Source organism: Sitophilus oryzae, unplaced genomic scaffold, assembly GCF_002938485.1.
Source record: "Sitophilus oryzae breed Bouriz unplaced genomic scaffold, Soryzae_2.0 scaffold_1716_pilon_pilon, whole genome shotgun sequence".
Lineage (NCBI taxonomy): Eukaryota > Metazoa > Arthropoda > Insecta > Coleoptera > Curculionidae > Sitophilus > Sitophilus oryzae.
The window spans coordinates 441,884-461,873 of NW_022146409.1; the positions used below are offsets into that span (position 1 = coordinate 441,884).

The following is a 19,990-nucleotide window of genomic DNA, read 5'->3' on the forward strand; positions in this document are numbered from 1 at the left end:
AACTAAACGTATTATTTCCTGATAATAATATCAAAACACGTAAGTACCTCTATAATTTATGATGAAAAGTGATTTTGATTATGTTTTATATTATTTAAATACTTTCTAACCTCAAATAATAGTAAGATCCTTGTTTATATCGCACAGCCCGTTCAAAACTGTATTGTCTTCAAAAAAATGTTTACAAACAAACAATTATTACAAAAACAATGTCCTTTTAATCTGATTTATACTTCAGAAGGATGCCAGTAAAATTTTATTAAATCAACATTATATTATTTGGCCATTAATATGCAAAAAGGAGCATATTGCCTTAACTTAAATTTTCTTTTACTTCTCCTGACAATGTTCTCTATATTCTCTATTTTGAGTTAGTAAACTTTTGAACGGGATGTGCGATATATAAAATACATAATATATCCAAGGGTATGATCTGATAAAAGTATTTTTTGATGCATTTTTTGGTTATTTATGCATGTTGGCTTGGTTTAAGTTTTATTCAGCTTATATTTATTTGGTATAAGTTTTTTTTTGCCTTTGGAATGGCATGCATTGAGGCTAGATAGTGTTTTATTAGATCATTAAAGGAATTTAAACTAGCATATATTTTTTGTCATATTAGTGTGTTATCATGATACAGGTAGTTGTATCATAGTGCCTTATGCATGTTATTTACCTATTATATACTTATGTAATGTATTATCAGTAAATAGATGATAACATACTACTAAAATGTCTTTTTAATAGTATGTTTATCTTTCCAATTCACTAGTTATTTGCAAAATGTATTTTGAACTAATTTAAGTCATTAATTGATCATCTTTCTTTTTCAGGTTCCGAGATATTCTTTTTCGTTGTTAAAAAAATATATATACCTATTTCAATATTATTGTAATATAAATCGCAGCTCTAAAAAATAAATGATATTGTTTACTAATGTGTAATTTATTTACTATGAATTTTCTCTGAAAATAATAAGTCTTTAATAATATCATTGATTTGCTGTGTAAAGTTAATAGACATATTTTTAATACATTAAATTATATTAAAGTAATAAAAAATATGTTTATTAACTTTAAACAGTAAGTCAGTGATACTTATAAAAATATTTTTTTAAAAATTTCCCCTCTTTTAAGGCCCGCCCCTCCAATTCCCCTCAATTTAGTTAGTACTGCCAGGCGACACCAGGTGGCGTCTGTTTCCATTTTATAACATGAAGTTAGCATTTCTTTAATGTACCTATTCTCTGCCTTGTAGTACGTGTCGCACGTGTAGGGTAAAGCTTTGTTGCCGCTATCTCCCCGGCTGTATTAACGCATTTTCTTAGCTTGTAGTCCTTAAATGTTTATTTTATTGACTTTTTCTGTTCAAAAACTATAAAATATGGTTCGCCAGTGCCAAATTTGCAAGAAATTTGACTTAAATAATCCATTTAAGTCTTGAAACGACTTTTGACCGGTAGGCAACTCTCAATTTACCCATTGGGAGTCAGTGGCGTTGTTGTAGAAAGGCGCTTATTTAGATAATATTTTAGTAAAATGTAAAATCTGAATTTTTTCTCTTACATTACATTATTTACTTACTTACATTGTAACAAAATCATAATTATAACTCTGTTAATAATTAATAATGTTTTTATTAAAAATATATTCCGGTTTATTCTAAAATTATCTTCAGAATCTAAAATAACATAAAAGAATTTTAAAATGATATTACATTATGAAACAATATTTTTAATATACCGGGTCGTCTCAAAAGTGGCTCACCCCTATAACTTTTTATTTTTTTCAGATAAAAAACAGATTTGTATGTTAGTAGGTATATGACATAAATTAGATTTATTGACGTATTCAATTGTTTTGGTCTCTTCCTGTTTCACCGAAATGATTATATCTTTTGATTTTTAAAGGCACCCTCGGTATATTGCTACTTTATTCGATAAAAAATGGCACTCTGAATAGAATGACATATCATATGTCAACTTTTGACATTGTCGCTTAAAAACATATCCTATTTTAAATTTCAATCCAGGGTGCCATGGTGTTGTTAAAAACACTATACATATATACATATGTCAATTTTTTCAAATGGAACAAGGGTGACTCATTAGCATATTTGGAAAAAGCATTTTTTTATGAATATATTGATACCACACACTTGGTATTTCGAGTCAAATTGTCGTTATGAACCGCGTGTTACAATTACAATTAAACCATATGCGAAAATGTCAAAAGTTGACATATTATATATTATTCTATTCAGAGTGTCAGTTTCTATTGAATAAAGTAGAAATATACCGAGGGTGCCGTTTAAAAATTAAAAGTTATAGTCATTTCCGGTGAAACAGGAAGTGACCAAAAACAATTGAAGGCGTCAATCAATCCTAATTTATGTCATATATAACATGCTAAATCTTGTTTTTTTATTTGAAAATATAAAAAAATTATGGGGATGAGCCACTTTTGGGACGCACCCGGTATGATAAAGACAGTACGGAGTTAAATAAATGTAGTTTTCATTTTATCCACTTCCTATCATCTTCCTTGCTTTAATGGAACAGATTTATGTTTTCTCTAATTTACATAAGACATCACTTAACCAGAAAAAAAATTACAACAATCATATTTTTTTTCTCTCCCTGTCGCCGATTCTATTATATCTGTGGAATAGATCCTGTTTTGATTAATATTAGAGGTTGTAAATGTTTGACTAAAATTAATAATTTATTATTAATTTCAAAAATTACGTAATTTCGATTATAAAATTTCTTCTATAACGTGTATTTTATTATTTTTATCCTTTTTGGACTCTTAAGACGTTTTTTCTAAACTTTTATTTAAAAAAACCTCTCCTAAATCTTAATAAAATATAAAAAAGTTTAAATACGATATATTTTTAATTTAATTATAGCTTCATTAAAATAAAAAAAATACCCGGCTATGAGACGGAGAGTTCAGGTGTACTTGAGAAACGAAAGACAGTGTTGTATTTCTCGGCAGAGTCGTCAGGGAACGACCGTTACGACAGAGACAACCTATCTATCGCTCGTGTCGCACTCGTTATAACCTAAAACAATAACACAACAATAACAAGACATTGTCTGACCGCATGTTTCAGCTATTTATGAATGAGATGCTCAGTCTATATTTTATTTTATGGTTTTGGGTTTGTTTTTGGTTGTTTTGTTTTGTTTTATTCTCGAGATTAACCGGGTAATGTCGATATTAACCGAATATCGGACCTTAACCCTAACATATACACAAAGGTTTACTTAGAGTAATAAATTAAATCAGACTTAATTTAAGCAAATAAAACATTTCACATAAACATAAATAGAATCATAACAGAAACCATGTACATTATGAAAGAGTGTTATGAAATTATGAGTAGAATTATTATGAGAAAAGAAAATTAGAAATAATTGAGTATGCCCGCATCGTAATAAACAAAATAGGGCATAGAATAAAATAGGGGTCAGGAAATGTCAGTTCCAATTCAATCTAACATACAAAGCACATAATACCATACGGTCGAAAAAAAAACGGCGTTAAAGACAGCTGAGGAATGACAATCCATAATAATTTTAGCGAGGTCAAGCCCTAGACGTCATTTACTTGGCCCATATTTTTCTTTATTTTGCAATGGCGCTTACTTAATTTACTTACTTAATTTATTTTTATATTGAGTAAAAATGATTTTTAAATAGCGTAGTTTAAAATTCAATTTAAACTTGACAAGGTTTATGTGAATTTTTAGTAAATGACGTCTAGAGATTGACCTCGTCAAAATTATCATCAATTGTCATTCACCAGCAGTATTTGGCGATTTTGACGCTGTTTTTTAGACCTGTCATCGTGTATTTTACTGTTTATTTTATTTAAATAATTTTTAACCTAACCTAACCTAACCGTAGGATCGAAAAAAAAAGGTAGTCCAGTTGGCTTGGAAATGACGATCGATGACATTTCCAATATAGATAAATATTGGTTTATTTAAATCCTTATTGTATGTACAATACAAAAAGAAACAAAACATGGTATAAAAACAATTATTAATTTTATATAGGTATAAAATGTCAGCGATCTTCATTTCATAGCCATCGCTGACGCCATTTTTTTTCGATCATTGTATAACATAATATTTATAAATAAGTTAAGACTACTTAACGTCAAATATCTTTGACAAATATTTCTGAGCAATTTTACACTATTATTCGTGTGAAATAAATTGTAACAATGATGTTTGATCAATCTATCCAGTGAGTCAAGAATCAAGTTAAACAGAATATAAGATTATTTTGAAGACGAAGATATAGATATTCCTAAGCTAGAAAATATCTAAACAAGGCTAGAACATAATTGAAAAGTTTTAAATATTTATTTTATCTTTATGACAGTTTATCTAACAGTAGGTATGTCAAAGATAAATAATACTTATCTGTTAAAAAAAATCAAATTTTTAACGATTCATATACCTACTATACTTTAAATTGATTTTTGGACTTTTTGACTTTACTTTTCGCTTTCAACTACAAGCTACAAAGTAAAATATACCGTATGATAGAAAAAAGTTGGCTTGGAAATAACGATCGATGACAGTCCCCACCGAAGTCCCCACATAATTTTACATACAAAATGACAGCGATCTTCATATATTTTGTTTTCATAGTATATGTTCCTAGATGATCTATACTTTACTCTAAGATCTATACCTAGTTCTATAGAATAATGTTTTTATATCATCTTATCCTATTCTATCAACATTTCTACCTAGGTAGCTTACCGTATGATCGAAAAAAAAACGGCGTCCATTTGGCTAGGAAGTGACTATCGATGACATTTCCCATTTCCCATATAAATTTACATATAAAATGACAGCGATCTTCATCTCATAGCCACCGCTAACGCCGTTTTTTTTTCGATCATGTATCATGTGGTACTTTTGTATGAACTTACGTGTTAATCTGGTAATAATAAATTTTCATTCAATTAGTAATTAGAAAAACCCAAAAGAAAACAGGTTTACAAGTTACCAAAAACATATTGGTAAAAATATAGAAATTTAATGTGGGTATGTATATTGCTAAGTAATTTTGTTAATACGACTGATGACGCTAAATAAATATCAAATTGTTTATATCCCCTCCTACAGACTCCTGAGAGGATGTACCAAATTTAATGATTAAAACAGCGATGACTCAGTTAAGTACTCTTATATTTTTATAACTTAAAATTAAATTAAAATTATTTACTCTCATAAATGTAAACAATTGGCTAATAATGTTAAATTTTCAAAACAATTTTTTTTATTTTGTTTGGAATAGCAAAACCTAAAAGTGTCTATCTGTAATTTTTATTAAAATTGAGATTTAATTTAAGATTTCTGATTTATTTAAGGTATCAGAGTATTGTATGTCTAATTTTTAATTACTGTAATGTCACATAAAGGTGCTAATTTATTATAGAAAGCAATATCAGGCGGCACAATTACATAGCGAAAGGTGTATTACAAGTCATACAAATTATTCCATTCAGCAAATTCTTAAAAAAGTTATAAACAAATCAAGGCTAATTCGATTCTACCTACTTACCAGTTTCCTAAAGGACAATAATAAGCATTTGATCCAATAAAATGATTGAAACGTCACTTAAAAACTAAACTAAACGCTATTGCACTGATTTACGATAAAAATAAATAACGAAAAAATAATTATTAAAAGCGGAAAATGAAAATTGTTCAATCTACACAAGCATAATCGAAAACGAACTGTTCGACTTGACAATCGACGTACAAACAGCAACATAAGCTGTTCAACAACAAAGATGGAAGAAAATGAAAACGGAAAACGTAAAGGACGGACAAATATCTGGTTGAAAGAGAATGAGAGAGAAAGACATAGAACCAGTTTGAGAATTCAATTAATAGAGAGCTTCTATCCAAGAGCAAAACAGTGCAAATACCGTGTATAGTCATCCAACGAAAAGATCCTTGACAGTGATAGATGTGTGATGTGTCTGTCATTTTAATTTCAAACTAGTTTATTTTATTTTACAAAGAAATAAGTTGGTACAATTGGAACGCATAGCAGAAAATTAGTATATTTATTATAAACCTGAAAAAATCTAATCCAGTTATTTGTTATTTTATTAAAAAACAAACACTGAATTTTATACCTTAAAAATTGGTTACTTAACTTTAATCTTAATTTTTTTTAAACCAGTACCTTTTGACATTATCTCTCTGAAGTACCTACTAAAATTTATTAATTACCTATCGTGTGATGTTATTTTACAAATACTCCAGTTTTTGGTAACGTATACTGTCATAGTGACAAATGTCATACACGGTCAAGTTGGCCTTGGTTCAATTTATCGACGTACCAAATTTCATTTAAATCGGACGATTTTTTCCAAGTGTGTTGTGCGTCGTGTCACGGCCTTGAATTTTTACTCCCAGGGTGCGTAAAGAAGTTTCACTCAAAAAAGCAATGATAAAATAATGGAAAAAATTGCAAATTGTTGGTAGCAAGTTCATTTTGCTCTTAAAAATTAACCAAGGCATGTATTGATATAAGCCAAAAAACAAAATGCTCAGTAGTCATGGTTCTTACCGAAAAATATGTTTTAGAATTTACTCACGAAATTATTGCACAGGGTATTTTAAATTTGGATAAAAAAACAACCCTTCAATTAACCCTGTATAATAAGCCAAATACAAAAGTTTAAAAAAAACTAAGTTTGCAAATTAAAGTAGATATACTTATACGAGCCCTAACAACTATATGTTGGAACAAGTAGTTACCTTGCAAATAAAATGCCAGTTTACCGAAATTATTTTATTTATTTTTTTTTAATTGTAAATTTATATTTAACAACATTTTTTATGATGTATGGAATTATTTTTACGGTTTAATTATATATTTTATGTTGATTACTACTTAATTAATTGTTTGATAATCGAAAAATGCTAACAACTAAATATTGCTTTTAAAGTGGCTTTTAACAAATTAAAATAACAATTACGCCCTTAGCTCGATTAACAGCCTGAACTATATTAGGCACTGTACCAACTAGGCCGTCACAGAATTTAGGGGTGAAACTATCCCATATTTCTTGCAATTTAGCACGTAATTGTGGTAAAGTACGCTGACGATCATTTCTTATATTAGGCGTTGTTTCATTTTGTGCCAATGTGTCTAATGGATTAAGATCCGGGCTGCTAGAGGGATGTGACAAAACTTTAATATCATATTCTCCCATCCATTTTTGGTAGATTTAAGAGCCCCATGCCATCCGTATGGCATAAGGCTCCGTCCTGTTGAAAAATAAAATCTTTGGATGGATGTAACTTTGCAGCACTTGGTAAAAGCAAATGTTCAAGGATATCTTGATATTTGGCTGCGTTTACTGTGCCTTCAATAAAGTGTTAAGTTCCCAATCCTTTGGCCGACATACAACTCCATACCATGATGCCTTGTGGAAACTTTACAGTTCTTTTGAGACAATCATTATGGAATGTTTCTGTTTTTTCTCGAATCACATGCTTTCGGTAATCTCCCACTCATACATCAAATCTGCTTTCGTCGCAATAGATAACTTTGTCCCAGTTATGTTTGGTCCATGCACGAAAGTTTTTATTTGGCCCAAATGTAACGATTCCTTTTTTGAGTTTCCGTCAACAATGGTTTTTCTTTGGCCTACTCATATAAGTAAAAAAATAGAAAATTTATACCGCAAAGAAGTACCTATCAAACATACTTTATAAAAACTAAGACCGCTCTTGTGGATATATTGGCGACAGCATTCTCTGGAAACATTCATTCCAGTTTCTCTATTCCATCTTGCGGTTACTTCTCGTAGTGTATTTCTTCTTCCTGACTTACATATTCTAGTTAAATGCCTTACTCTTCTTTGAGAAACAGCTTTTGGTCGGCCTGAGCTTTTACCACGAACATCAATACTGGTAGTTTCACCATATTTCTTCATTATATTAAAGACAGTAGTTGTTGTTGCTACAGTTAATGCAGTAGAAATTTCACGCATTTTTTTCCCGTTATGGTACTGATGAATAATAATTTCTCGCACTTTTGTATCAGTAGGTCTTCCACTCGTTTATTTTACTCGTAATAAAATTGACAGTTGTTAATTATTAATACTCAAATGCCGGGTGGAAATTTTTTTTGACAACACACTACTTACTCGTATGTTTCATTTTAAAGCCCCCTTCGTGTCAGGTTGATAAAACTCAAGAAACGCGAGGAAAAGCAAAACATGTTCCATGTTTCAATTATATTTAATTGTCAGCATTTTTCGATTTTTAAACAATTAATTAAGTAGTAATCAACATAAAATATATAATTAAACCGTAAAAATAATTCCATATATCATAGAAAATATAATCTCTTAATTCCAAATCTACAATTAAAAAAAAATTGCAAAGTAGCTGCTTGTTCCAACATATAGTTGTTAGGGCTCGTATACAGTTTGCTAAAAAGTTCATAGAAATAGGAATAAAAATAAAAAATATAATACTTTCAATTTGACGAAAAAAAATTCCTTTGCGTTTTTTTTGCATCTCAGTGTAGATTTTATGTATTTCTTTATTATTTTCCGTATAATCTCAAAATAGCACAGTCAATATAAAACAATATTATATTATAACAGAGGAAAACCAAAAATAACATATAAGACAATTTACATGTTAATTAAAATGACTGTCACTGTCGTGTATCTACCTTTATTCTCGTTAGATAGAGACACACTATTCTACCTTCAAATTCAAATGAAAGGCAATTATCATTAGTATCATAATAATAAATTCTTCCACAGGATAGACTATATACGTTATTTTAACGTAAATAATTCATTAACGCGATATGTCCCTAATTATGGGTGACGTCCGCATTTGACATATGCAGATATGTAAAAAAAAACTAAGAGGTAACCAAACTTTTTCGTGTTTTTATTTTTTAATCTGTGATTTAATCTGATTTAATGTTTTATGCACTATGGTAATAGTGCTAATAGTTTAATATTTAATAATAATCAACAGCAGAAATGGCATTAACAGAAGCTGAGAAGCGACCAGAAAAGAAAGAGAAGCCTCTTACTAAAGTCGTAATTCGTAGACTTCCTCCGACAATGACACAAGAGCAGTTCTTAAATCAAGTATCTCCAGTGCCCGATTACAATTATCTTTACTATGTTAAGGGAGACATGACATTGGGTGAAAATGCTTTTGCTAGAGCCTACATAAACTTTGTATGTCCAGAAGATGTGTACAGCTTTAAGGAGAGATTTGATAACTATGTATTTGTGGATACCAAAGGTCACGAATATGCTGCTGTTGTTGAATTTGCTCCATTTCAAAAGATTCCTAAGAAACGGGGTAAAAATAGAATGGATCCGAAATGTAACACGATCGAATCAGATTCTTATTATTTGGATTTTGTGGCTATACTAAGTAAACCAGTTGAGCAAGATGAAAAACCTGAATATACACTACAATTAAATGAAAGAAGCGAAGAGAAGAAAGATACCACTACACCATTGTTAGAGTATATTAAAAATAAAAGAGCTCATCGTTTGAAGATAAGAGAAGTGAGAAGAGAAGAAAGGGAAAGAAGAAAAAAGGAGTTTGAAAAAAGAAAAGATTATAAACATGAAGGAAGGTATTACGATGAGAAAAAATATGATGAAAGATCTCCAGCTAAAGTAAATAGATTCCAGCAATCTAAACCAAGAAATGAACCAAGTAATGATAAAAGTAAGTTTGATAATCCCGATGACAAAATTGAGAAATCTCCAATAGAAAAAGTTTCTGGAATTAAACCCAAAGAAAAGAAGTTTGAGGATAGAAAAGAGAGAAAAGAAATCAAACCAAGATTTCCTAAAAAAGAATATGTTGATAACAGAGATTTTAAGCGTGAAGATTATTCTCATAGAGAATACAGATCTAAACATTATGATGACTACAAAAGAGAAGATAGTAAAACTTTTCCAAAGAAAGTAAAGAAGTACAGCGAAAAAAGAGAAGAAAGAAGAATGGAAGCACAAAAAGCTGAATTAAAAAAGCAGGAACAGAAAGAAAAAGAATATAAAGATGTACCACCAAAAATCCAGGGTTCTTCAGATAATCTTTCTAATAATGAAAAAATAGACACTCCTGAGCCTAAAGATTGTGAAGAAGAACCAAAGTCACTACAAAAAGAAGCAAATTTAGAGAAAGAAAAGGACAAAGATGATAAATTAAAGGATTTAGATAGAGGTGAAAGTAACTCAAGAAGAATTCGAAATAAAGATCGTCCTACAATTCCACTATATAGGCCGGGGATGCTATCAAGAAGAAAACAAAATGATGATGAAGTAGTGATAAAGCCTGAGGATAAAAAAGATTAGTAATTTTGATATATTCTTTATTCAGTGTTCAATAATTAATGTATAATATTATACTAATAAATAAATATACTACTGACTATTACATTTTTTCTGTAGTAGATAATTGGAACTTATTTTATTTCTATGTTTTATTTATCCCACATCACAGACAAATTGATGCGATTGATATGGCTGTTTTGGACTGTTCATAAACTCTGATTTGTAGGCAACCCAATATACGGTTTCCCTTTCCTTTCTTAAACTTTAACCTCATTTTTCTGGTGTTTTTCATCTGTTTTTCTCTGATTATAAGGGAGGTTTCTTTGAATAAAAAGGTTTTAAATGTATTTACAAAAACTTAAATCATGTAGATCACTAAAGAAATATGCCTGTCGATATCTTAAAAGTGAAAATGTGAAACACAGTAAACCACCATGGAAAATATTATTTTTTGGAAGTGACAATTTTTCACTTTATAGTTTAAAAACTTTATATAGAGAACAGTAAGTAAGTACTGATAATGTTAAAAAATATTAAGCATATCGTTAGCTTTTTAGCCAGAATAATGACAGTATCGTAAGTATTTTAAAAGTAGTCACTAATTCAAATAAAAACCCAATATGGAAGTTTGCTGAGAAACATGATTTAAATATACAGAAATGGCCTCCAGATTTAATACAAAATGAATATGATTTAGGTGTAATTGTATCATTCGGGCACCTAATTCCAGAAAGTATAATAAATAAGTTCCCCTTGTAGGTGAATCTAAAAAATATTGATGTAAATACGGCATTTAAAGATATTTTTTCAGGGGTATGTTAAATGTTCATGCCAGTTTGTTACCTAGATGGCGAGGGGCAGCGCCTATAATTTATGCTCTAGCTAATGGCGATAAGGAAACTGGTATAACAATAATGAACATTAAACCAAAACATTTTGATATAGGAGATATTGTGCTACAAAAGAAGATTAATATTAGTGATGAGACAAAAATGCCAGAATTGCATGAGCGACTAGGAAAATTGGGAGCCTCTTGTTTACTCAATACATTAAATAACTTAGAAGAATATTTATCAAATAGCACACCTCAGCCTGCTGAAGGTGTTACATATGGTATATATTTTGATTACCTAAATAAAAACAATTTGCAGGGTGTCCTAGTGTTTTAAAAAAGCTCCATATCAACTTTTTTTACCAATTTTAAATATTTTTGTAAAATATCATATAATCGAAAAAGAACGGCGTCAGCGATGGCTATGAAATGAAGAGCACTGTCATTTTATATGTAAAATTATGTGGGGAATGTCATTGATCGTCATTTCAAAGCCAACTGGACGCCGTTTCTTTTCGATTATACAGTATGTGGGATATGATATGAGGATTGAGGACACATTTTAAAAATATTTTCATTGATATACTGTTAGATTAATATATTTTTAAAATTACTAATATTGATAATTAGTTAAGGATATCTGAATTATTAATTATACAATGAATTCCTAATTTATTGTCCTCATGGAGTTGTCATAATAATAATTGCTAAAAATGAGAAAATTAATATGTAAATATTAATTATTGTGGCTATTAAATTACAGATAAGTGTGGCACCTTTGGGGTTACAACAGCAAAATAAAACACTAATTCAACACAATACATCAAAACACTTTACTTTTGCACTGGATGCGTGTTTCCCTAATCATGTTAGCATCATCAGCAGATTGGAACTTTTGGTGTTACAACAGATCTAGTGAATTAATGTTTTATTTGTGGCTATAAAAATTATAAATCAAGTCCTATTTGAAATAGTAGAGAACAATAACATCTATTGTTGACTCACATGTATACAATAATAGATGTATGTGTTATATCTGTATATACCATGCAATATAGTGTATTTTAGAGTTGTGTCTAGCCCCAGCAAGGCAACTATTAAGGTAAATTCAGGCTGAGAGCGTCGAGCGTCGCGTCGCGTTTGCGTCGCGTCCGCCCTATTGAAATCGAACCCCGACGATCAGCGGGCGCTAGCGCAATGCCAAACTCGACGCTGTCTGCCTGAACGGTCTTATTTAAGTTAAGTGAATTGATTCCATTTCGACACGCGGACGCGACTCAAACGCGAAGCGACGCTCGACGCTCTCAGCCTGAATGTACCTTTAGACTTGACCGATCACGTTAGTTCGACAAAAGCGGATGCAGAACAGCTGTGGCGTACTATGTAATTTATTACGAACAAATAAAGAAAATCAATGAATATCTAAAAAACAAATATAAATTAGTAAAAACCAACCAACCCCACCAAATAACCAACTAACCAATGAATTAACACCCTCCAAATAACCACGCTAACTAAAGCTTAATAGTTGCCTTGCTGGGGTTAGACGCAAAATATTTTAGTACGCTTTAGTTTTAAAAAGACTACTACCATATGATCGAAAAAAATGGCGTCAGCGATGGCTATGAAATGAAGATCGCTGTCATTTTATATGTAAAATTCTTTGGGGGATGTCGTCGATCGTCATTTCCAAGCCAACTGGACGCCGTTTTTTTTTCGATCATACGGTAATATACTAAATTTAGTATTTTATAATTTAGGGAGTTTCAAATGTACAGGAAATTAATCTGAAAACGGCCATATTTTAAACACCACTCTGTATAAATAATACCTTATTTCGCCACTGAAACAGATCTCCAAAAAATAAGTTATTTTTTGTAAAATACCACTCAGCACTGCCGTCTCAAATCACTGTGTCTCTATAGACAGGATGGTATTTTTGGAATGAGAGTTCTATGACAAATCAATTGAGCAAAAAATATACAGCATTCAATTCAAAAAACCATAACTTTAATGTTAAAATATATTTGAATGGCTCTATATATTTACAAAAATATTTTTAAAAAGTGCGCCACAGGCCACAGTTACAGTGGCCCGCATATTTTAGCAAAAAATTTCCCCGAAAATTTGAAGTATAAATAGGGTTCCCAACTTGAGCATCGGCGATTCCGGGACAATTATTTTTAAGCTTTTAAATAATTGAAGCATGACATTAAATATTAGAAAATAAAATATATTATGTGTGTAGTACACATTTTTTTAGTTTCCAGGTCCCGGCCAAGGCAAAACTTTCGCCGGGACAATCTTTCTGATTCCTGGTTAATCCCGGCCAAACCGGGACGGTTGGGAACCCTAAGTATAAATCCTGGTAGAGGTCTTTTTCACAACACTTTTTCACCCTGTATATTTATTTATTTAATAGTTTGTGTTAAAATTTTATTTTGTTACAGTAATTTAGATTTAATTTCTTTACCCCATTTCAGCACCAAAAATCACACCAGAATTTGCAAAAATCAAGTGGGATTCAATGACATCACAGGACGTCTATAATCTACACAGAGCTCTTGACAGTCTTCGTCATAACTTGTTTACAAGCGTAGCATCCAGCTCTGTAAAATTAATAGACATTGAGATATGTAAGTCAAATGCAAAGTGTATAGCCCCAGGAAGTGTAACATACGATAAACCTAGTCAAACCCTACGGGTTGAGTGTGCAAATGGAACATTTATAAGTGTGAAAAGAATAAGTGTTTTAGGGAAAAAAGTTATGACTGCTTCAGAGTTTAATAATGGTTATCTTAAGAAATATGCAGTAGGTGAAATTTGTTGTTTTAAATAAATTGTCTATTTTATATGAATAGTTTATCAATTTTATTAATTAACTTATAGCAGTTATAGCTAACCAGTGAAGTAACAGGTTCCCATATTTAAGGTACTAAGGACTTGTTCTTAATGGTTTTTATAAATGTTGAGTGCACTGTGAAATGTGTATAATAGCATCACAGATTATACAGATTATAATCTTTGTTTTTTCTTTATTGTTTTTCGTGGTTCCAATTTTCGGAATCGGGCACTAGTTAGGTTACTAGTTTGCGCACATAGCACGCCCACTTATGGCCTCTAAAATTGTGCACAGCGCCTGACCAGCACAGTTATTAGAGAGATATCGGAAAACCGAATAGCGTCATCCAGTATTTACGCGTACCTTATCATATATGATATGCGCCAGTCAATTTTTAACGCAACACCCGCTAATAACGTTACCGCCTGACGTAATTTGCGGATCAATTACACCAAGCGCTCTTTCTAAATAACCTTTGATAACGTTTAAAAATTGCTTAAATGGGCATGTGTTGCTTAAATGTTGCTTGTTGCCCTAAACCCACTGTCAGACGTGGAAATTCTTCCTCCGGCACTGGAAATAAGCACTTTAGCCCTTTAGTTTTAAAATACCTAGTAAACAAAACAATTTCAAAGTTTTAAATTCAAAGTTAGGATAAGTTTAAATAGCGGACGCGACGCGATCAGAATTCTTTCCGATCCGATAACTATAAATGAAGAGAGTTAATACCACCTCATGTAAAGGAAATAACACCTGGCCTTATTAACGTCCATGCACGCTATTCGCTTTAGCGATATCTCTCTATTACGCAGTTTATTGTTATTTTACGCGAGTTTATTTTTGCGCACAGGAAATTTGACTCGTTTGCACGTCGTCATAAAAAACAATTTTGGTACCATGAATTAGGGACAAGATTTTTATCTGTATACTTATAGGATACCTAATCTGTGGTAGCATTGACACTCAAAATCTTGTTATAACTTTAAAAAGAAGTGTTTTTTATCACACCAAAGCAGACATCAATGTCAAAGTGTTTCAAAAAGCTCCATATGGGATTTTATGTTTCAGATTTTTACTCCAGTTTTTTTATAATATATGCGGATAATGGTAGCATACGGTTTAAGAATATTTTTGTCTATATATACAGGCTGATTCTAATATAGATATGTACAAACTAAGGTAGGTATAGATATTTTATACCAATTAAACTTTTAGTTACGTAATCGAGGGCGCGATTTTTAAATTCATTTTTGAGAACAATGGACATATTCGGCGCCGAGCTGACTAACTGGAATTCAAATTTACCGTTGGGGATTCCGGTGGTAGCTCTGCTGTAAAAAATGTCAAGTTGCCACATTTATTTATTTATTTATCATATGTGACATATCCTATGTCAAAAGTTGAGATAGGATATGTCATTCTACTCAGAGTGAAATATCGAATAAAGGAGAAATATACCGAGGGTGCCATTTAAAAATCAAAAGTTGTAGTCATTTCCGGTGAAACAGGAAGTGATCAAAAACAGTTGAATAAGTTAAACAATAGTAATTTATGCCATATACTAACATACCAAATCTTGAGAGAACTTTAAATAGCAGTAGATGTAGTGTAAAAATGGTCATATTACTCATATTTGAAAACAACTCGGTGTAGAACATAACATGGTATTTTTGGAATGGGAATTTAATAGCAAATCCACCGAGCTGAAATATACTAGTCTTGGTTGCTTTATATTTGTGGCCTGTATTTTACTTCTGAGGAATTTATTGTTTCCAAGGGATTCAAAAAGGATGTTCCTTAGCCCCTCTACTCTTTAAGATATATGTCAAAGAGGCTCTAAAAAAGTGGAAAAGAAGAAGTAGACCGAGATGATGCTAGCTACATGCCGAGAGTGCTTGAAAATGAGTTGGAACAGTTTGGATTGATTGTAAATATGAAGAAGACCGAATACATGTCTGTAGGAAACGACGATCATAGTGATTTTGATATTGGTATGGGCAAAACAATAAAACACTGCTCCAAATTTAAATACCTTGGAGTAACTCTTTCCTCAGATGGCAAAAGTAATGAGGATATATCCAATAAAATTACAGGGAGGAAGAATAATTAAGGAACTAAACTCTCTTCTTTGGAGCGATAGAATATCAAGAAGAACGAAACATGATGTACAACTCTATCTTTGAATCTGGTTGTACCTACGGATCGGAGACGTGGGAACTCACAAGGAGAAACAAAGATAGACTACTTGCACTTTAAATGGACTATTGGAGGCGTAGCAACAGAACATCTCCCCTAGAACATGCAAGAAATGTTTGTATAAGAGATGAGATGCAAGTAAATGGTACTATCTTGGATACCATGCCATGGATACCATGGATTGCCCACCTTCAAAGAATGGAAGATTTAAGAATACTTAAGAGAGTATGGGACTGGATCCTATACCAGTAGAGTACCTATATTCTCGTATTCCAGTCGAGAGAAGAAAACCTCCTGGTTTTCTTCTCTCTACTGGAATAGGAGGAAGACCAGCAAGAACATGGAAGGAAAAAGATGGGATGATGTACATGAAGCCACGCTTGAAAGACACCTAAGAAATGGTGACTAGTGGGACCGGAATTTATGAAAGTCGAGGACCGGGAAACGACACTAGTCTACTAAATACCCGCATGTATATGATTATGTATAACTAACAACTATAATTGCTTGTTTTGGTAGTTCTGCCAACGACACAACGTAGTTCTGAGACCGATACTTTAATCTATTACAGCTGTAGTAAAATGAGTAACTAATTGTGGAAATTAAAGATCCAACCCTAGATGCAATACTTTTCGTAAACGCTTTTTTGGGCGGATTGAAATTTTGACGCAAAATCTGGCAATACCGCATAGAAGAAATGTATCAACCCAAATGTTTTTCTCTTTTTAATACATCTCATTTTTCATTATGCTGTCTACATCATTGTCTTACACGTTAAAATCCAGACCACGCATCTATCATGACCAAATCTGTATGTATAGTAGAATATTCCTTTTCAATATATTAGAGTAAGTAAATATATGATGTAACGTTTGAACGATGGTTGTACAGCCTGTACTACGTACTTATTTTTTCAAACAGCTGACTTGATCATAGAACTTTGTGATCATATGGATATTTGAAATAAAACAAAAAATATACTATAATCTTCAGGTATTTATTAAGGTTAAAGTTTTATGTTTTAACAATTTCTTCCGTAAATTACAACCCACATACATACACAAAGAACAATATTTTACAACATTAATAAATCATATTTAAATCAACGCTGCTTAAAACGTGCATTGCTTTAACGAAATTATGACAATTTGATCAAAATTATTCCTTAAAAATTCTATTGAATTTTTATTTTCAGTATAATCTTTCTGTTATCATAACAATAAAAAATTAAATGTTATGAACATGAGAATAATAAATAAGTAACTGCTCAAAAATTACTTCACACTTATTTCACTTTTGTTTTAATCAAAAGTGAAAGTTTAAATCTATATAAATTTTATATTATAAATTACAATTAAGAAAAATCATTTGACTAGTGAACTGTGTTGTAAGGCAATTGAAACACGAATAGAAAATTTTAGGGAGTTCTATATGCTAATCCAACACCATTAGCATACCCGCAACCAATCAGAAATGAGTAGATTTAGTAATTATATTGCACTAGATAGGTAAATGGAACATTATTGCAAAACATTACTTAACATTTTTCATAGTAATTACAAAATTATTTTCGATCTTTTGCTAAAAAAACGAAACTACAAACATTTGTCTAAATCTTCTAAAAATTATGTAGTTTTAATAATGTGAAATATTGCAACTTTAAATTATACCCTATATTTCTTTTAAATTTATTACAAGAAATGTATTAACTAGGCAACCATACTAATCAGCCCCTTCAACCCTGTAAAATAAAGAAGATATTAAAAAAGTATGCAAAAGAAAAAGTCAATGCCATGAAAATACGGTATGATCGAAAAAAAACGACGTTAGAATAGGTGTACAGATAAGTAAAGTTTAAGCTGTACAGGGTGGGTCAAATTGGACACTTAAAGGGAAATACTCTTTTCTATAGGAGATAGATGAAAACTAATATCGGTGTCTGGAGCTGAATTTTTATCAAAAAAAAATATATGATGATAAAAACGATATCTTTTACCGTTTCGGAGTTATGGGGTGTTTTTCAAAAATGTCTATTTTCAACAAATCGCTGTAACTTTTTTGCTACAGAAAATTTTATATTTTTATGAAAACATTTCCACAGAAACTTTTTACGTAGAATTTAATAGTTTAAGTATAATTTTTTTATTTGGGACACCCTGCATGTTTTTCATTAATTGAGAATAACTTAAAATTACCTTTCCAAAAATATAGCACACCTGATGTTTTGTTATAGTCCCCTTAGAAATACAGAATTTAAAATATACAGGGTGTCCTTTACTAAAAATCAAATCACATAGCATAACTCGAACTCAAATCTTATATCTAGGACTACCTTGACGTCGTTTTCATTCGATCACAGGGTATTAGTGTCAAGTGAACATATGATAAGCGAGTGAAGTGAGTTAAACCAATGCATTTAATGTAAATTAATAAAATGGAAATGATATTTGTACCACGTTTGTACCCAATGTGAGTTATAAACGTTAAAAAAATATGAAATTTAAAATTAATAATTGAATAACAATACTGCCACCGTACAATACAACATAGAATGTAGTTACTGCGGAATATTGGTTGATATGTTGATTATTTGCATTTGACAAATAAATCAATTTTATAGGTCGGATTCAACAGAAATAAAATAAAAATAAAATGATATAAAAATAAATGGATTTTTTTTTGGATAAACTTATTTCTTCTTCTATTGCGTTGTTTGGTTTATACAGTTTTTCTCAGAAGACAATATATTGTGTAACACAACTATGGAAATGCGCACGTGTATATTGTAGTCTGTTTGATTTCTCTAGTTAGTAACATACTATTACTTTTTTATTACTAGTTAGTAACATACTTTACTATTATACAAATTAGAAATTCTTATTTCTTACTTTATTTTATTTTACTGTTTGAATCCACCTAAAATTATAGTACATATCCTAAGCATACATTGAGATTAGTGGAATACTTAGTATCAGAACAAAATGCATAAATATATCACAAAATGGTATTCGTTTTAGTCGTTTCCTAAAGTTTGCTAGAATGATGGTCAACGAGTCTGTCGGAATGATCAATTTGTGAATTCCTAGAACAAAACAGTGATAGGCAAATTAATAAAAAAATATCAAAGTCCACAAAATCACACACAAAAGTTTTAGTAATTATTTTATAATAAAGTATGATAATAAAACACATAATTAAGCAGTTCTTGTATTATTTTACTGTAGTGCATTTAGAAATGAATTTGGCTTTCTTACTGTTTAGTTTAGCTAGAATTGCCACAATTTACAATTAAATTGGGGCAAAATTAAGTCTTAATTATGTTTTATTATGATCACATATTAACGTGGGGTATCTTCAGATCTCCACAATAATCCAAAATATTTAGTATCACACTAAACAAACAGTAATTTCACTATCTAGCTACAGTTTTTTTTATATAATCATACATTATAGAACTGTTAAGACAAAGTTACCACAAAAGTTTAGTTTATAACACTCCAAAATAGTAATTAATTACATTTTTACATCTATACGGATCAGTTACTTATTACAATGTTTCATGGGTGTGTGTAATGTTTAAAACTGAAACTGTTGTAATTATGACACGAAAACCGCCATTTAAGTCAGTTTCTCTTAAAACCTATTGTTAATTTATATCCTAAATTTTTTGTTTTAAATTTTGCTAATAAGTAATTAAATGAAAGTTATGAAGAATATAAAACTATAGTATGATATTTATATACA

The 19,990-nt window shown here is 30.7% G+C and overlaps 4 protein-coding genes across 6 annotated transcripts in view; 2 read left to right on the forward strand and 2 right to left on the reverse strand.

Annotated features, from left to right (window-relative positions):
- Positions 1-5,800, reverse strand: part of LOC115881329 (protein draper) — a 121,437-nt gene extending 115,637 nt beyond the window's left edge. The window contains exon 1 of one of the 2 annotated variants that reach the window (XM_030898766.1): positions 5,591-5,799. The gene's annotated coding sequence lies outside the window, so the exon portion shown is untranslated. Of the gene's footprint in view, positions 1-5,590 lie in introns of both variants that reach the window. The other variant, XM_030898768.1, reaches the window with a different exon arrangement.
- Positions 5,801-8,908: 3,108 nt separating this feature from the next.
- LOC115881335 (regulator of nonsense transcripts 3B-like) lies at positions 8,909-10,475 on the forward strand. The gene has a single exon (XM_030898772.1). It carries the CDS (start codon positions 9,057-9,059, stop codon positions 10,395-10,397), a length of 1,341 nt encoding a protein of 446 aa, XP_030754632.1. The 5' UTR covers positions 8,909-9,056; the 3' UTR covers positions 10,398-10,475.
- A 138-nt stretch (positions 10,476-10,613) lies between these two features.
- Positions 10,614-14,062, forward strand: LOC115881348 (methionyl-tRNA formyltransferase, mitochondrial-like). Its single transcript, XM_030898795.1, has 4 exons — positions 10,614-10,879; positions 10,934-11,131; positions 11,188-11,489; positions 13,692-14,062. Exons 1-4 carry the CDS (start codon positions 10,719-10,721, stop codon positions 14,045-14,047), a joined length of 1,017 nt encoding a protein of 338 aa, XP_030754655.1. The 5' UTR covers positions 10,614-10,718; the 3' UTR covers positions 14,048-14,062.
- A 3,162-nt stretch (positions 14,063-17,224) lies between these two features.
- LOC115881347 (glycerol-3-phosphate dehydrogenase [NAD(+)], cytoplasmic) overlaps positions 17,225-19,990 on the reverse strand; it is a 46,538-nt gene continuing 43,772 nt past the window's right edge. Inside the window, exon 7 of one of the 2 annotated variants that reach the window (XM_030898794.1) lies at positions 17,225-17,987. In XM_030898794.1, the coding sequence (XP_030754654.1) occupies positions 17,969-17,987 (19 nt within the window). In that variant the 3' untranslated portion in view covers positions 17,225-17,968. Of the gene's footprint in view, positions 17,988-18,644; positions 19,329-19,990 lie in introns of those variants that run through there. The other variant, XM_030898792.1, reaches the window with a different exon arrangement.

What these genes read in the sequence shown, in the direction of transcription:
- LOC115881335 (XM_030898772.1), top strand. Translation starts at nt 9,057, where the DNA reads ATGGCATTAACAGAAGCTGAGAAGCGACCAGAAAAGAAAGAGAAGCCT.
- LOC115881348 (XM_030898795.1), top strand. Translation starts at nt 10,719, where the DNA reads ATGTATTTACAAAAACTTAAATCATGTAGATCACTAAAGAAATATGCC. An exon ending in AAAACTTTATATAGAGAACA is followed by an intron (nt 10,880 to 10,933) that starts GTAAGTAAGTAC and finishes TTAGCTTTTTAG; the next exon opens with CCAGAATAATGACAGTATCG. An exon ending in ATAATAAATAAGTTCCCCTT is followed by an intron (nt 11,132 to 11,187) that starts GTAGGTGAATCT and finishes ATATTTTTTCAG; the next exon opens with GGGTATGTTAAATGTTCATG.